We start from the raw sequence: 16233 nt of genomic DNA, 5'->3' as shown, positions 1-16233 counted from the left end.
TGAGTTTTAGACCGGATACATTTATTCATGAAAAAAAAATATCATCTTATAGATTCCGATAAGGGAGAGCATTCATAAAGAGCAGGATGGTAATTCATGTTTAATGGCACAAATCTCCAAGGTGTGGTGCAGCAAGTGCAAACAGCCGCTCTAGCATGTGACTTTTTGCTACTCGTTGCAGAAGTCCCATGAAAGTGCCGTGGTCCTGGCATCTGACCTATGACACACCAGCATCAGGATGTCACGTGCTCCTCTTTCTGCACTGTTTGCTACTGTACCAGACGCCCTGCTGGACTATAAAATACTGAGCCGCGTGATAAAGGCTGGCAGGGAAAGATATTCTAATATAGGACTCACAAACTCGACGTGCCAGACATCAGGCCAAACACTTGTTGGACGTCACCGTGTTCATCTTCACAAGTCACTGCAGGGAGCATGAACCACTTATATCCCCAACTGCCGACAGAGAAATCAGCTCTAAGAGGTTAAGTGACTTGCCAGGGGTCAGACGCTTACAGAGAGTTTGGACTCGAATCCACGCTTCCAACTCCAGAGCCAAGCCCCTAACACTATACTCAACCTTGCACGTGGCGGCTCCTGGATAAAGACTTCTAACATGAGCCCTTGGTCCCTTCCCTCAGATTTCTGTTAAGGACAGAGGCTCTGCTCAGATGACGAATCCCTCCATATCTTCCTCTTCATCGTATCTCAGTAGCACCCAGAACATAGTGGCCTAGTGCATAGCAGGAACTCAGAGCATGTGTATTGATGGAACTCAACCAACAGATGTAAGTAAATGCGCTTCCCCAGGAAGCCCTGGAGTGTCCAGAAAGGTAGTGCCGTGCCCGTCTACAGGATAGCACTTTGGTGGCCCCCAAGCACATCCTCTCAACCAGCCTGGTGTGGCTAGGGTGGAGTTCAGAATGTTCCTTGGTCCCATCAAGCACCGGTAGGGACAGAGAAGAGCAGACAAGGGTCTCCTGCTTGGGGTCCTGTAGGTTAGACAGAGGGACTTTTGTATACACAGCACAGCAGAAGAGGTCGGGTTCAAAAGACTCTGAGCCAAGGGTCCAGAAGCAATGGATAGTGTGCCTACAGTGCCTCCCCCAGAAGTGTGAATTCAAGACCCCCATGGGGGTGAGCAGGGGATCAGAAGAAGAAAAAGTGCTCTGATGCCAAAAAATATCAGAACTGGAGGAGGACCAGGAAGGAAAAAGCACTGTTCCAGCTACACCCCCATTTTACAGATGAGGCAACTGAGGATAGAGAGATGTGATTTCCTGAAGTAGACGGTTAATAATGTGGCTGGGACTGGCCTCCATCCCCTGAACCCCCAGTGATGCTCCTATCACGTGGGGTGGGGATGTAATCATGGTTGTGTTCTGGAAGGACTCAAAAACCCTAATCTGGTGCCTGTGGAGAATTTCTAAGTGGATGCGGTGCTGAGTGGCTCCCCTTCCCCTCCAAACCCAGAGCGTCGCCTCCCACTGGAGATTTCATTGGGAAAAAATGGTTCCTCTGCTTTAATGAAGGAAAATTAGAACTCATTATATGTTTCATCCTCCTTCAGCGCCCCTCAGCAATCAGCCATCCAGCCACCTCCACCACTGCCAGTCCCCCCGCCCCCAACCCGGTCTGGGTCAGTCGGAGCTCAGTCCAAGCCCGCTGAGCGCTCCACGGAACCCCTGGGGACTCACCTGGTACATCCGGGGACGGGTTGAGAATCATGAAGGCATCTGACAGGCCTGCTTTGACGGGGTGCTGGGAGGAGCTGATTTCCAGGACAGACATAGGGATCTGCAGCCGGGGAGAAGAGGCTCCATCTACCCCCTCAAAACACCCTTGGACCAGCCTGGACGTCCCCTCTGACCTCCACAGCCCTCTGCCTGCTCCGTGCCACCTCTTGGAGGACTCAAGGACATCTCAAATCCAGTGGGTCCCCATTCAAATTGCAAGTCTACTCCAACCATCTCCAGCACATTTCCTTTTTCTTTGCCATACCTCCACGCAGGCCGGAAACCTGGGAGTCACCCTTTCTTTCATCGCCGCCCTCCTCCACCTCACACATCTCTGAATCCTATTAATTAGCCTGCTAACTGCCTCTTAAATCTGTCCAGTTCTCTCCATCTTACCCTACCCTACTCCAAGCCGGCAACACCTCTCTCCCCAAAACCATCTCCCAACCTTTCCTCTGAGCCACCAACAACCTGTTCTCCATTCTGAAGCCAGAGTGACCTTTCTCAAAGGCAAATCTGGGTGTTCTCCTGCCCTGTCTTGCTCCCCACTCTCCCCTTCAGTCTGGCTGTCTTCTTTCTATGCTTTGTACCAGCCATGCTCTGTCCTGCCATAGGACCTTTGAATGTGCTTTTCTCTCTCTTCTTTGACTCCTCAACTCCTACACATCCTGCAGATTTCAACTCTTTTCCTCAGGGAAGCCTCCCCTGACCTCTGCTGAGGTAAAAAGCCTCATGAAAGAGAGAAAGAGAGAAAGAAGGAAGGAAGGAAGGAAGGAAGGAAGGAAGGAAGGAAGGAAAAGAAAGAAAGAAAGAAAGAAAGAAAGAAAGAAAGAAAGAAAGAAAGAAAGAAAGAAAATAAGGAAGGAAGGAAGGGAAAGAAAGAAAGAAAGAAAGAAAGAAAGAAAGAAAGAAAGAAAGAAAATAAGGAAGGAAGGAAGGGAAAGAAAGAAAGAAAGAAAGAAAGAAAGAAAGAAAGAAAGAGGAAGGAAGAGAGAAAGAAAGAAAGAAAGAAGGAAAGAAAGAAAGAAGAAAGAAAGAAAGAAAGAAAGAAAGAAAGAAAGAAAAAACAAGAAAGAAAACAAGAAAGGAAGAAAATAAGGAAGGAAGGAAGGAAGGGAGGAAGGAAGGGAGGAAGGGAAAGAAAGAAAGAAAGAAAGAAAGAAAGAAAGAAAGAAAGAAAGAAAGAAAAAACAAGAAAGAAAACAAGAAAGGAAGAAAATAAGGAAGGAAGGAAGGAAGGAAGGAAGGAAGGGAGGGAGGGAGGAAGGAAGGAAGGGAGGAAGAGAAAGAAAGGAAGAAAGAAAGAAAGAAAGAAAGAAAGAAAGAAAGAAAGAAATAAAGAAAGAAAGAGGAAGGAAGAAAGAAAGAAAGAAAGAAAGAAAGAAAGAAAGAAAGAAAAAAAAAACAAGAAAGAAAACAAGAAAGGAAGAAAATAAGGAAGGAAGGAAGGAAGGGAGGAAGGGAGGGAGGGAGGGAGGAAGGAGGGAAGGAAAGGGGGAGGAAGGAAGGAAGGAAGGAAGCAAGGAAGGAAGGAAGGGAGGAAGGGAGGGAGGAAGAAAGAAAGGAAGGAAGAGCGTCATGAAAGGCTCCCTTCGCACCAGGCACCTCGACTTAGGAACACTTGTCACAGTGGTGATTCTACGTTTGTCCCTGCAATTCCTGTCCATCTCCCCAACCAGACTTCTAGCTCTACAAGGGCAGGGCCTATGGCCATCTCATTACCTGCTGTCTGCCCAGGAACGAGGCCTATGCCTGGCACGTTGCAGGTTGTCTACAGATATTTGCTGAATGAAAAACTCCAAGACCCGGCCGCCTCTGCAGCTAAGCTCACTCACCTCTTTGTAGCCAAATACAATGCGGCCGTCTTGGTGCAGAGCTGCCTGGAAAGTGAAGCTGCCTCTGTCTTCCCGGCCTTGGAGGTAGACGTGGTCCCACTGAACAATAAAGACCGTCCCTAGGGAGGGGAGCAGAGACCCGGCTGGACAGGAAGGTAGTGCAGGGAGGAGGGCCCCGCAGAATCGGCGGCCCACATAGGTCTGAGGGTGATTGGGTGCTCAAGGGACAATCTGGTGAGAGTAAGAAACAACAAAGGTCTCTGATATTCGTCACCTCTGCTAAGAGCCAAGCACTTTTCTTCTGTTATCTCGTCAGACCCTGCTAGGTAGCAGGCATCTTGTTGCCATCTTCTAGATGAGGAAATTGAACACGGGAAGGTGGGGTGGTGGCCTTGCTGTGTGCCCGTGGGTAAGTCCCTTGTCCTCTCTAGACTTTGGGCTCTGCTAAAGGGGCTGTGCCCTGGAGCCAGGTGACTTAAACTCTGAGATCTGTTCTCACCATTGTCAAAGTAAGCGACTGTTGAGTTGTCAGAGTAGCCAGGGTTGAAGTTGGCCATCAGAGGCGCCACATACTGAGTAGCCGTGAGCATCCGGTGGATCGTGTCACCCATGAAGATGAAGCCTGGGGTGCAGACAAATGCACAGAAGTCACTAGAGAAGGCCTAGAGAGGTTGCTTCCTTGTGCAGGAAGGGACAGTGCAGGTGGAGCCGTAAGAGAATCTTGGACCTCTGTCCCCAGCCCCCACCTGCTGGGCTCTGGGTCTGGTGTGTGGAGCAAAAGGGCCCCAGGCCAGAGAAGGTTCTCCCTGCCCCTCCAGGTGGGCACAGAACTCCCACCTCTCCCTGTCCCTGGGAAAGGGCACAGGAATCAAAGATGGGCCCCTCATCTTGACAAGGAGCCTGATCCCAAGAATCACGTTCTCGTGAAGTCTCCTCCTCTCTCTCATTCACAGACTCAGAAGCTCGGGGACCACAGGGATTGCCCACGCTAGCCTGAGCTGGCCCAGAAGGACACACACACACACACACACACACACATGGGAAAGTCAGCCAACATCAGGAAGGTGGTCCAACACACACACACTGTTCTCCCTCCTGAGAGTGAGGTCCCGAGAGAGCCCAACACGGTACCCTCCCCAGTCTCTCTATATACCCCTGTCTCCAATAAACCTCCCCAGGTAGGTCCCTCACGTTCTGGCTGAGACTCCAAATCTCCCCCAGTCCCACCAACACAGCCTTACCTCCGGTTGCTATGGTGATCTGCCGCAGAGGATGCCCGTAGAAAGGAAAATCAAAGGACAAGACCACTCTCTGCAGGGCACGGGAGAGAGTCAGCATGGGCCATGCTGTAGGCCAGGAGGCTGGGCGCCCACACTGCCCCATGCTTGTCTGGACAACGTAGGGGGCAGGCATGTCCAGGGCAAGCCCCCAGGACCACAGGTGGCCACCTTAACTCTGGCCACCGCCCCCCCCTCCCAGGGTTCCCCGGAAAGCATCTCCCAGATCACAGACCTCAGGTCACAACCATGCCCACTGAGCGGGCATGGAGGGTTGGCCCCCAGCCTCCCAGCCCAGGGCAGCGCTGCCAGGGTCTGGCATACTCACCGAAGCCTGCCGGTGAGTGTTGGAGAGGATTCTGTGGACCTTCACTTGGCTCTGGTTGGCCTTGGCCACGTCTACCCACAGCTCCCGGCTGCGGGGCTCGCTCGGGCCGTACAGACGGGACACATAGTAGCTGTGGTTGTCTTCCTGCCGCCACCAAGACAGAGCCCACAGGAGGTATGAGGAGCAGGTGGCCAGGAGCCATCCTCTGCTCCTCCCCCACACACATGCGAAGTCACAGCCCTCCCCGACACTGGGCCTGTGGCCTTGAAGGCTCTTGTAGGCCTGGATGTCCTGGGCTCCCCTTGGCCCCAGACGACAGCTCAGTACCAAGCCCCTCGCCATGCCCCAACGGCTCTGGCCCCAGCCAAATCCACACCCACTGTACCCACGCTTAGCCCTGCCGTTCCCAGACAGGCCAGGAGGCTTTCCCTGCGGCCCCTGAGTACCCACAGAGCACGCCCAAGGCAGAGCTCAGCTTGGGACATGAGGGAGAGATGGACAAGGCAGCCCCAAACAGAGCTCTTGTCTTTGGGGAGCCCCCGGACTGAAGGGGAGACCCAGTCCTTGCCCTGCGGTTACCCTGCTTAAGGAAAAAGAAAAAAAAAATGGATCTTAGAAGCCACCAGCCCAAAGATGGAGGCAGACCCTTGATCTTGGGAAATCGCTAGTCTGATGGAGGAGGTGGGACTTATGCGAATGGAACACACAGACACAGACCTTCCCGCAGAGAGGGTAGAGAAGCAGCAATGGTTCCTTCGAGACATATTTTTAACTTCTGCTACGCGCCCGATGCGGGGAGGATAGAAAACAAGCCAGAACGCGGCAGGCTGGGAGTTCATTCTGTAAAGCCTCTTCTGCACGGGAGAATTTAGGGCATTTAGGGCCAGGACTTTTAAGAGGAGGCAGGAAAATAGTTAGCAGAAAGGGCGGCAGGGCCAGGGGAGGAGGCGATGTCACAGCATTTCGGCCCATCTGGGGAGCGCCAGCCATGGGGGGAAGGAGGCAGAACAGGCTGGTTCGCTTGGCTGCCGCTGCCGAGACGGGGCTGCTGACCCGTGAGGAGACCTGGACGCGGTGGGTCATTAATCAGGCTGTCCAGCGGCAGTGGCTGCAGACACGTCAGAGCAGACCATGTTGTCCCTGCCAAGCCGCCAGCTGCCCAGCCAGCTCTTGCCCCGGGACCAGCATGAGCAGCGACGAGGGATGCCTGTTCTTTCCACCCCGCCAAGAGCAGACTCTGCTCTTCTGACAAGTGACATGCTCTGGGGACCTGGGGTCAGGGCAGGGTGGGGGGAAGATGAGCAGAAGAAACATGGTGTGGCGGGGAGGGGGCGATCTCCACCGCCACTGCCTGGTTCCTTCCCTCCGGCCTCCAGACTGCCCACCCCTCCACCCACCCTCAGCGCGGCTGTCAAACACACATAAAACACGTGCGAGGCCACATCGCTCTGCTCACAAGCCATCTGGGGCTCCCACCGTCCTCCAGACAAAACCCAAACCCTACCCTGACATGCGAGGTCTCATCAGGAGCCAGCTCCACTGTCTCTAGCATCACTGCTCTTGCCTTCTCTCATGCCCCGTGCAGCCTTGTGCACCCACTCACCAGCTCAGACCTCCCCTGACAGTCTCAGGCCACCAGTGGTCACTCATGCCTTTGCACATGCTGATCCTCCTGCCTGAACGACCTTCCATGCCTTCTCCCCTAGCAGATCCCCACTTTGTCAATGCTCAGCTTAAAACCATCACCTTCTCATCGATCTTCTCCCCGCTACTTGCCCAGTGAGGACATCCATCCTTTGCAAATAGCCCCTGCCATCCACGGGAGTTCTCAAGAGGTGACTCATGTGTGCTATTTGGGTCACAATGGACCCACCTTTGTTGGATTTCTGGTTTTACTCATAAGACCACCTGAGGGGCCCACCCTGATGCCACCACCCCTGGGGTAAGGGCCAGTGCTCGTGCCAATGATGCCACCTCCCATTGCCGCCGGTTATCCACCCCTGGGGACCCAGAGGAGGAAGCGCTGCTTCCCAGCTCCGCCCATGGGCACCGAAGCCACTGTGCTGGTGCCCAGAACTCACAGCCTCCCCTTGGGAAAGCAGTTCCTTCAGGGTCTGCTTCTTACACCCACTCCCCCAGGGGATCAGATGCCATATGTCTTTGCCCCCTGCACCTTCAGCTCTCCTCCACCTCTGAGGAGGATTCCCATCTTGACCCCCAAAAAATGAAAACAGAAAAAAAAAAATCACCCGCCGAGAAACAAAGCTCTATGCACACCCAACTTATGCAAAGAGATGTGCCCAGAAGACGAGTGTGATGGCCCCCAGCCCGTTTCCTGGGACTCACGTGTGAGTAGTTTTTACTCCACCTCAAAGCAAAAAGGGAAGGGGACCTGAATAGCACTACACTGGACAGTCTGAAGGACCCCAACTCTGAAGCCAGTTTAGGGTCAGCTATGACCACCTGCCACAGCCATGGCTCCAGCCTGCATTTCCCCCCACTTACTCCAGACAAAGAAGTGGTTTATTAAAGGGCATCAGTGAACCTAAAATTTTGCCTGCTGGAAGAAAGGCACTCACGTTTAGGATACCATTCAGCCCATTATTTAAATGTCTGCTCCCTCCATGCCTCCCCCCACCCCAAGCTATGAGCCACTGACACGCAGGGATCGGTGAGGCTGCCCCTGCACCCGCGACTGAAGACCCCTCACCATCCTCAGAGCTGAAGACGTATTTGCCAAGGTGAGGACAGCCCCGTGCCAGGAGCCCAGACCCCTCCTTTTGCCCTCGTACCTGGCACTGGGTCAAAATTTTGGAAGTAAACCCCACCTCCCTAATTTCTGGGCTGTCTTCACGGGTGAGGGGGAAACGAGTAGCCCAAGAGAGCAAAGCAGCGTCTAGATGGCACATTAGTCCCTTTGCACGCCCTCCAGGATTGTGTCCTACAAAAAAGGTATATTCAAGTCCCAACCCCTAGTACCTATGAATAAGACCTTATTTGGAAGTAGAATCATTGCAAACATAATCAATTTAAGATGAGATCAGACTGGGGGTGCCAGAGTGGCTCAACTGGTTGAATGTCCTACTCTTGGTTTTGGCTCAGGTCATGGTTCGTGGGTTCGAGCCCCACACCGGGCTCCACGCTGACAGTGCAGAGGCTGCTTGGGATTCTCTCTCTTCCTCTCTCTCTGCCCCTCCCCTGCTCGTGCTCTCTTTCTCTCTCAAAATAAATAAATAAACTTTAAAAAAAAATGATGAGGTCAGACCTGGATTATGGTGGGCTCTAAATCCAATGGTGGGTGTCCTTGTAAAAGAGAGAGGAGAGATTTGGATATAGACACACAGGGAAACGGGGAAGAAGGCCATGTGACGACAGAGGCAGAGATTGGAGTGATGTAGCTGATGAGCCAAGCAACACAAAGGAGAGCCAGGAGCCACCAGGCTAGGAATAGGTAAGGCAGGATTCTCCCCTCGAGTCTTCAGAGGGAGCATGGCCTCTCTGACACTATGATTTCAGACTCCCAGCATCCCAAACCGGAGAGAATAGATGTCTGTTGCTTTAAACCACAACGTCTGTGGTAATGCGTTAGAGCAGTTCTAGAAAACTGATATGTAGGCCGAAAGATATGTGTTGCTGTGGCTCAAGTAGGGCAACCCTGAGTCATCTCCCCCTTCCATGTTATCGCCCTGCTTAGAACAATCTATGGCTCCCCAGCTGTATCAGGATGCAGACCACGCTCCTTACCATGACCTACAAGGCCCTGTGGGGCAGACTCTGGAACATGCCTATACAATATCTACTCCCTCCTCCTCTTTGCTAACAGAACATTGGGCCTGTAGCAAGCAGCGATGTAGCCAGCTAAAACACCTCATTCTCTGGATGTGTTAAGGGTTACCACGTGCTATAGGCTGGCTAATAAGTGAAGATTCTCGTGCAGCTCACTTTTGGCTGCTTGTCCCTCTTCCCTTTGCCCTTCTCCTTATTCCTGCCTGGAATGCAGATAAGATGACGGGAGCTTCAACAGCCATCTTGTGAGGATGAGGGACAAGAGCCACGTAAGGATGGTGAAGTGATGAGCTGGATGGAACCTGGGTTCCAATGATATTCTGGAGGGATGCTCGTTCAGCCCTCTGTGACACGAAAACACAAACCCTTCCTGATACATGGTAGTCTGGCTCCCACCCACCACCCCCATGTACTTCACACCCTGTGTGCTTCAGCCCCGCTGCGGCTTCTTCACTTCCTGAAATCACCAAGTGCTGTCTGCCTCAGGGCCTTGGCACCTCCTGGGCCTCAAAACCTCTCTCCCACTCCATTCAGAGCTGAGTCCCTCCTTTTCCTTTAGGCCTCAAGTCAGCAATCACTAGCTCAGGAGCACCTCCCTGATGCCCCCATTACTCACCCCACCCTGATTTCTCCCTCCCAATATGCTGCACACTTGTGATGATTTACTTGGTTTTTAGACTTCTTATCCTCAACACCTACCTTTCCTGTGAGACCATTCCCACACGGGGTGAGCTCTGCCTTTAGCTACGGTGGTTAAGCACAAGAGTATAGGCTTTATTGGAGGACGTGCTGACGAGTGAACGGTCACAAAGCACAGCCCGTCGAAGACCTGCTTATCCTCTGTTTTGTTTCTACCACCACGCATTCTGGTGTCCAGAATGGGATCGTGTTACCCAACAAAGCGAGGCGGCACCAGACGGGGACCAGACACCCGCCGGTGTGGTGGGAGTCAACCAGATGCAGCGCTCAGCTAGGAACCTGAGCAGACCTGTGTTTAAAAACCGCTGCTTGGAGGCTTGGAGAAGGGTCTGGTTTCCATGACCTCCTTCCTGGGACTCACCAGTGAGAGCTTTTGCCAAATCCTCCACGCATCAGACATGAGGGGCCTGGGCAGAAGCCACGCTCTGCGGTTGGAAAGCCCAAACAGATGCTAACACGTCTCTGCTGCCTCAGCTAAGACGGCAGAGGGTGGGGTGACTAGGGACGCGTCTCACTGGCCCCATCTGAAACCGGGGGCAGTCACGCGCCATGACAATGGCTTTTCCTCTGTCTGTTGTTTCTCGGGTCTTTAAGTTACTGCCCCACTGGAAGGTGCCGGTGGGCCACTTTTCAGTCATTGGTTAAAACTTCTCACATCAGAAGGACCAGCGTGGGTCCTTTACGGGACACAGAGCTTAGGGGACCACGTCATGCTTATCTCCTCACCCCCAGCCTACCTAGTGCAGGTTTGGCACCTGGCACCTGGCAGGCGTTGGGATCTGTCTGCTGAATGCGTTCAGTCACAAAGGATCCCGCAGCCGACGGGGCCGGAGGCTGTGCTGAGGATGCGTGGTCTGGTGACAAGGACAGCATCCTCCCTCAGCACCAGTGGCAGGTGATACAAAAGCCACGTGTGAAGGAAACAGCTGCTTCCTCTGGGAAGACTTTCCAAGTCTGTGGAAAGCATCCCATAGCCGGGACGTCCTGCACACAGGAGGAAGTCCCCTGACTCCTCAAGCTCTTCTTTGAGGAAGTGAAAGTAGCTAGGGAGTCGCTCTCAGAGCAAGGAGAGGTGCCCTCGGCTCCACCAGCTGAGACACAGCAGAGTAGGGGCGAGTCCGTCAGGGGCAGCAAGCGCAGAACGTGGGTGACTGTGTCCTAAGCGTGACTGCTTGTCCACAGAAAGGAGAAGGAAGGACCTCATGTGCATCTGGCTTCAATAAATAGATGCTGGGTGAGTAAAAAAAGAGACAAGAATTGGGGCTCCTGGGTGGCTCAGTCGGTTGGGCATCGACTTCGGCTCAGGTCCTGATCTCACGGTTCGTGGGTTCGAGCCCCGCGTCGGGCTCTGGCTGACAGCTCGGAGCCTGGAGCCTGTCTCTCTCTGCTCCTTCCCTGCTTGCACTCTGTGCCTCTCTCTCAAAAACAAAAAATAAAGAAAAACATTAAAAAAGAAAAGAGAGAGAGGCCAGCACTGAGGTGGGCCTGAAGACACAGAGAAAGCAGCCCTGGTTTCTGACTGACTTCCGGGTTTCTGAGGGTCAGGCTGTCCGTTATCTCCATTCTTTGGATCTCACGGTAGGTCTCTAGCCTCGGTAAATATATATAACTTTTTGAGAGAGAGCGAGCGCGTGCCAGAGGGCAAGCAGGGGAGAGGCAGAGGGAGAGGGAGGGAGAGAATCCCAAGCAGTTCCACACCCAGCACAGAGCTGACAATGGGGCTTGATCCCAAGACCTGATTTCACGACCTGAGCCGAGATCAAGAGTCTGACGCTCAACCCACCTGAGCCACCCAGATGCGCCTCTACCCCTCACTATAAACCTTTCTCCTGACACAGTTCAAATAGCTCCTCGGAACCAAAAGGGCACTAACTAGAAGAGTCTTGTTCATGGGGTGATCAGAGGGTCATCCAGAGAGACCCCAGACGTCCTTCACCGGCACAGACAGTGAGAATATGAATGGGAAGAGAGAAGTGAGAAACTCAGTTTCTGGGAGAATTTTCCCTGACGACACACAGGCCGCCATGTTTTTCTTCTATAAAGCCAGTCACTGATGGCTTCTTGACTGACTACAGTGGGGAAAAGAGCCAGTGTGGGATTCCCAACCTTAGGGGCATTTCCCATTTTCTCCTGCAGGCCTCTGTTCATGCTGCCGCCAGCACCAGCAGTTTTGATGTAGGAAGTTCACCCGTGACAGAGTTGGATAAATGTTTCCCAACAACCATTCTCTCCTTCTTCCCTTTAGAAGCAGAACCTTCCAGGTTTTTTAATGTTTGCATTTTATTTGTTTTGAGAGAGAGAGAGAGAGAGAGAGAGAGCATCTGAGCAGGGGATGGGGCAGAGAGAGAGAGAGAGAGAGAGAATCCCAAGCAGGCTCCTCATGCTCAGTGCAGAGCCCCATGTGGGGCTCAATCTCACGAATCATGAGATCATGACCTGAGCCAAAATCAAGAGTTGGACGTGTAACGGACTGAGCCGCCCAGGTGCCCCCCTTCCAGTTTTTCATTAGGCAAATGGCCACCCACCTAAGACTACGTTTCCTAGCCCTCCTTACAGTTAAGTGTGGCTACATGACAATGTCTGGCCGATGGAAGGCCAGGAGGATGATTGTCCTCAGTAGGAAAGGGGAGCCATCTTGGACCACAACATAGAAGACGTAAGTTGCAGAGGGGAGAACAGCAAGATAGAGGGAAGCTGGGTCCCCAACACCATGGAGATGCTATGTCAAGCCTGCTTACTTATGCTCACACTATTACATGTGGGAGAAGAATAAACGCTCGTGCCCAAGTCCATCATCAGTTGAGCATTTATTAAAATAGCTGAATGTGTATCCTAATTAATACAAAGCAAGGTCCTAAGCAGCCTCCTCAGGCAGGTCAGACTGCAGGCTTCTTCACTGTAATCCATATACACACGTCTCTCAAAAAGGATTTAGAGACGTGCCTGGCAGTGAACTTGCCCCAGGAGTTCACCCCGGTTTCAGGCCTGCCACTGACTTGGCGGTCTGTGGGGAAGTCCCACTACCCCTGAGGGCGGCCCTCCAGACACTGTGGACTGCAGGCTAGAAGCCATGACAGTGGTGGCCTGACCTCACAGAGGGTCGGGGGCATAGCCTGAGCCAGATGACTTGGCAAGTCCACCAAAGAGAACTGTTTCCTTGAAAAGCCCCCGCTCCGCAATCCACATTCGTTCTGGGAGGCGGCATGATGTAGATTTCAAACATTCTTGGTCATGAAATCCTTTCTTCCAATTAATCTTCCATGGAAACTTAATACATGCATCACATCAAAGTATGGCTGTTCTGGGGGAAGGAAAAAGGCCTGGAGCCCGGCCTGCCTGTGAGACTTCCTTCTCCACCACCCTCCATTCCATGGCAGTCCGTGCAGGAAGCACCTCTGCGAACCCTTAGGGTTCCACGGGGTGCACTTTGAAAACCACTGCTCCAAAAAAAAAAAAAAAAAAAAAAAAAAGAAAGAAAGAAAAGAAAAGAAAAGAAAAGAAAACCACTGCTCTAGGATCAAGTGCAGGGTCTGTGGAGTCAAACGACCCAAGTTCAAAAGCTGGCTCTACTACATAGTAGCTGGTGCGAACATTACTCTCCTCTCTGAGCTTCAGTCCCTCGTCCGTAACGTCGCTCACAGACTTCTTGAAAGGATTAGACACAACATATCAATGTGAAGCTCTTAGCCCAGTGCTGGTCCACAGTAGGTGCTTGCTAAGTAGGAGCTATTACGATGATTTTGTGGGACGTTTCCAAGACAGGTTTTCATGGTGGAGGCTGCCTCCTCAAAACCAACCCCAGCTCCATCCTAAACGTCCGCTGTGACAATGTCTCTTCTGCCTCAATTATTCATGCCTGGAGCCCCGCCAGGCACTTCATTTCTGACAGCGGGGACAGCATTTACCTTGGCTGAGCTCAAGACGTTTCTGGACAGGAACTCCGGCTAAGCTGTCACCCATCGGCCCATCAACTGCCAGCCAACTGGCAGGTGAAAATGCTGGGGCAGGCAACCAAGGGCACCTGCGGGGCCTGCTGGAGAGGCCTGGCCAGCCAGGCTTGTCAGGACGGTGCTCCAGGCAGCTGGGTCCAACCCAGGAGGTGCTGGTGGGATTACTGGGGGAGGGAGTCATCCCGTTCACTGCCACCCCCCATTCCATGAAGCCTTATGAGACCCTAGAATATTTTTCTAGATCCCCTGCTACTCAAAATATGCCCCACGGACCAGCAGCATTTGCATTACCTGGGAGCACATTGGAAATGCAGAATCCTAGGCCCCAACCCCAAACCTGCTGGGTCAAAATCCTAATTTGAACAAGCTTATCAGGGATTCTTTTGCAAATAAAGCTGAAAATCACTTGTCTAGAAGCACCCCTGTCTGGACCAATATGCCACTCATTTTCCACAATGAGATAGTGGTTAAATCCTTGGACTCCAAAGGCAGAAAGACCTGGGTTCTTATCCTGGCTCTGTCACTCATGAGCTCTGCAACGTTGGGCAAGCTCTTCAACCTCTCTGTTCCAAGATAGTATTAGAAACATTTGCCTCCTGGGCGGTATGTGGGTGAATTAAACGTAAGGCCAAGAATGAGGTCTGCACTCAGGAAGGGCTCCTATAACATCACCTGTTATTCTTATTTTCCCTTGCCTCATGTATCCACATAATAACCTCTATTTGCCCTCTGGAGGTATTCGAGCCTCAGGTTGAAATAAACCCGCACAGAACACTTGTCACCACAGAAGCGCAGAAAGCCCTGGAAAGGGAGGGACCCAGGCCGGACAAAAGGGCACTGGCATCAGTACTGAGGGCCTAGTGTAAAGAGGTGTCAGGATGGATGAGGCTGACCTAGGGAGGCCCTGGAAGTGGGGGGTTGGACCAGACTCAGAAAGAGGGTACGGACCAGCTTTCTAGACCAAGCATTTCTTAATGCCCCTAACGCTTCTTGGAAATGGAAGAATCATCTTATCCTGGCTCTGACTCAACATGTGGGCTGTGGGAGGAGTATCAGCCAACCCAAGATTTTGACGGCATAAATATATATCATACAACCACACAGAATTAGGACAAGGAAAAACAAAAGCAAAAACAGACTCCCCCATCCCTCATCTGTCCCATGCTGGCATATCTCCTTCTCGTCTTTTCTATGTGTATATAATTTCACACGGTTATAATCCTGCTGATCATCCATTTGTGTGGCCTGCTTCCGCCAGGTTTCATGAATACCTACAGCAGTTTTTGATGTTGAACGTGATCTTTTAACTATCATTTATAACAGCTCCCTGGCCATCTACTCAGAAGAAAACCCACAATTTTCCTAACTATTTCTCTATTGTTGGGCATTTTGGTAGCTTCAAATTCTTACGCTCTCATAAATATTCCTGTGATTAATTTCTTTTTTTAATGTTTATTTATTTATTTTGAGAGAGAGAGAGAGAGAGAGAGAGAGCGCACAAGGAGGGGCAGAGAGAGATGGAGAGAAAAAATCCCAAGCAGGCTCCTCACGGTTAGTGCAGAGCCTGACGTGGGGCTCCAACTCACAGACTGCGAGGTCATGACCTGAACTGAAGTCTGGACACTTAAACGACTGAATCACCCAGGTGCCCCTCCTGTGACGAATTTATTGATGTACTTTCCACATCCAGGATTGTTTCCCCTGCTTGAAAGCGTTTGGCACAAAGCAGTGCTTCTCAAACCTTGATGTGCATACAAATCACCCGAGAATCAAATTCTGATTCCATAGGGTCTAAGTTCCTGCGTTTCTTTCTCTTTCTTTCTTTCTTTCTTTCTTTCTTTCTTTCTTTCTTTCTTTCTTTCCTTCTTTAAATTTTTTTAAGGAATCTACACCCAATGTGGGGCTCGAACTCATAACCCCAAAACCAAGAGTTGCATGATCCACCAACTGAGCCAGCCTGGCACCCCTAGGCTCCCAGGTGCTGCCGACACCACTGGTCCCCCACCATACTTTGAGTAGTGAGGATACGAGGCATAGCACCTGAAGTTTCAAGGCCAGGAAATCCTCTTTCGTTGCTAGCATACTGGTTTTGTAGTTCCAGGTAAGATCTGGGGGGAAAGCAATACCTTTTCCACCCCCCTACCTTTCTGGTTAACCTTCTCAAGAAATTAACTCACCCGGAGCGCCTGGGTGGCTCAGTCGGTTAAGCGTCCGACTTCAGCTCAGGTCACGATCTCACGGTCCGTGAGCTCGAACCCCGCGTCGGGCTCTGGGCTGATGGCCCAGAGCCTGGAGCCTGCTTCCGATTCTGTGTCTCCCTCTCTCTCTGCTCCTCCCCCGCTCATGCTCTGTCTCTCTCTGTCTCAAAAATAAATAAACGTTAAAAAAATTAGAAAAAGAAAAGAAATTAACTCACCCAATTTTTATAACAATTCCATGAGCCATTCTCAGTCCCATCTTATAGATGAGGAAACTGAGGGGGTGCCTGGGTGGTTCAGTCGGTTAAGCGTCTCATGAGTTCGAGCCCCACGTCGGGCGCTGTGCTGACAGCTCAGAGCCTGGAGCCTGCTTCGGATTCTGTGTCTCCCTCTCTCCCTGTCCCTCCCCACTCATGTTCTGCTT

At 51.9% G+C, this 16233-nt stretch overlaps 1 protein-coding gene across 3 annotated transcripts in view; it reads right to left on the bottom strand.

Annotated features, from left to right (window-relative positions):
• PLXDC1 (plexin domain containing 1) overlaps nt 1-16233 on the bottom strand; it is a 63533-nt gene that overhangs the window by 28453 nt on the left and 18847 nt on the right. For all 3 annotated transcript variants that reach the window (XM_053892405.1, XM_053892404.1, XM_053892403.1), the window contains exons 3-7: nt 5177-5320; nt 4813-4882; nt 4071-4193; nt 3572-3690; nt 1698-1797 (exon numbers count right to left, since the gene is read on the bottom strand). In XM_053892405.1, coding sequence (XP_053748380.1) covers nt 1698-1797; nt 3572-3690; nt 4071-4193; nt 4813-4882; nt 5177-5320 — 556 coding nt within the window. The remainder of the gene's footprint in view (nt 1-1697; nt 1798-3571; nt 3691-4070; nt 4194-4812; nt 4883-5176; nt 5321-16233) is intronic.

Source organism: Panthera pardus, unplaced genomic scaffold, assembly GCF_024362965.1.
Source record: "Panthera pardus isolate Hobbes unplaced genomic scaffold, ASM2436296v1 HiC_scaffold_3, whole genome shotgun sequence".
NCBI classification, from domain to species: domain Eukaryota; kingdom Metazoa; phylum Chordata; class Mammalia; order Carnivora; family Felidae; genus Panthera; species Panthera pardus.
The sequence above is the reverse complement of the archived record's forward strand: the minus strand, read 5'-3'. Positions and strand labels throughout refer to the sequence as shown.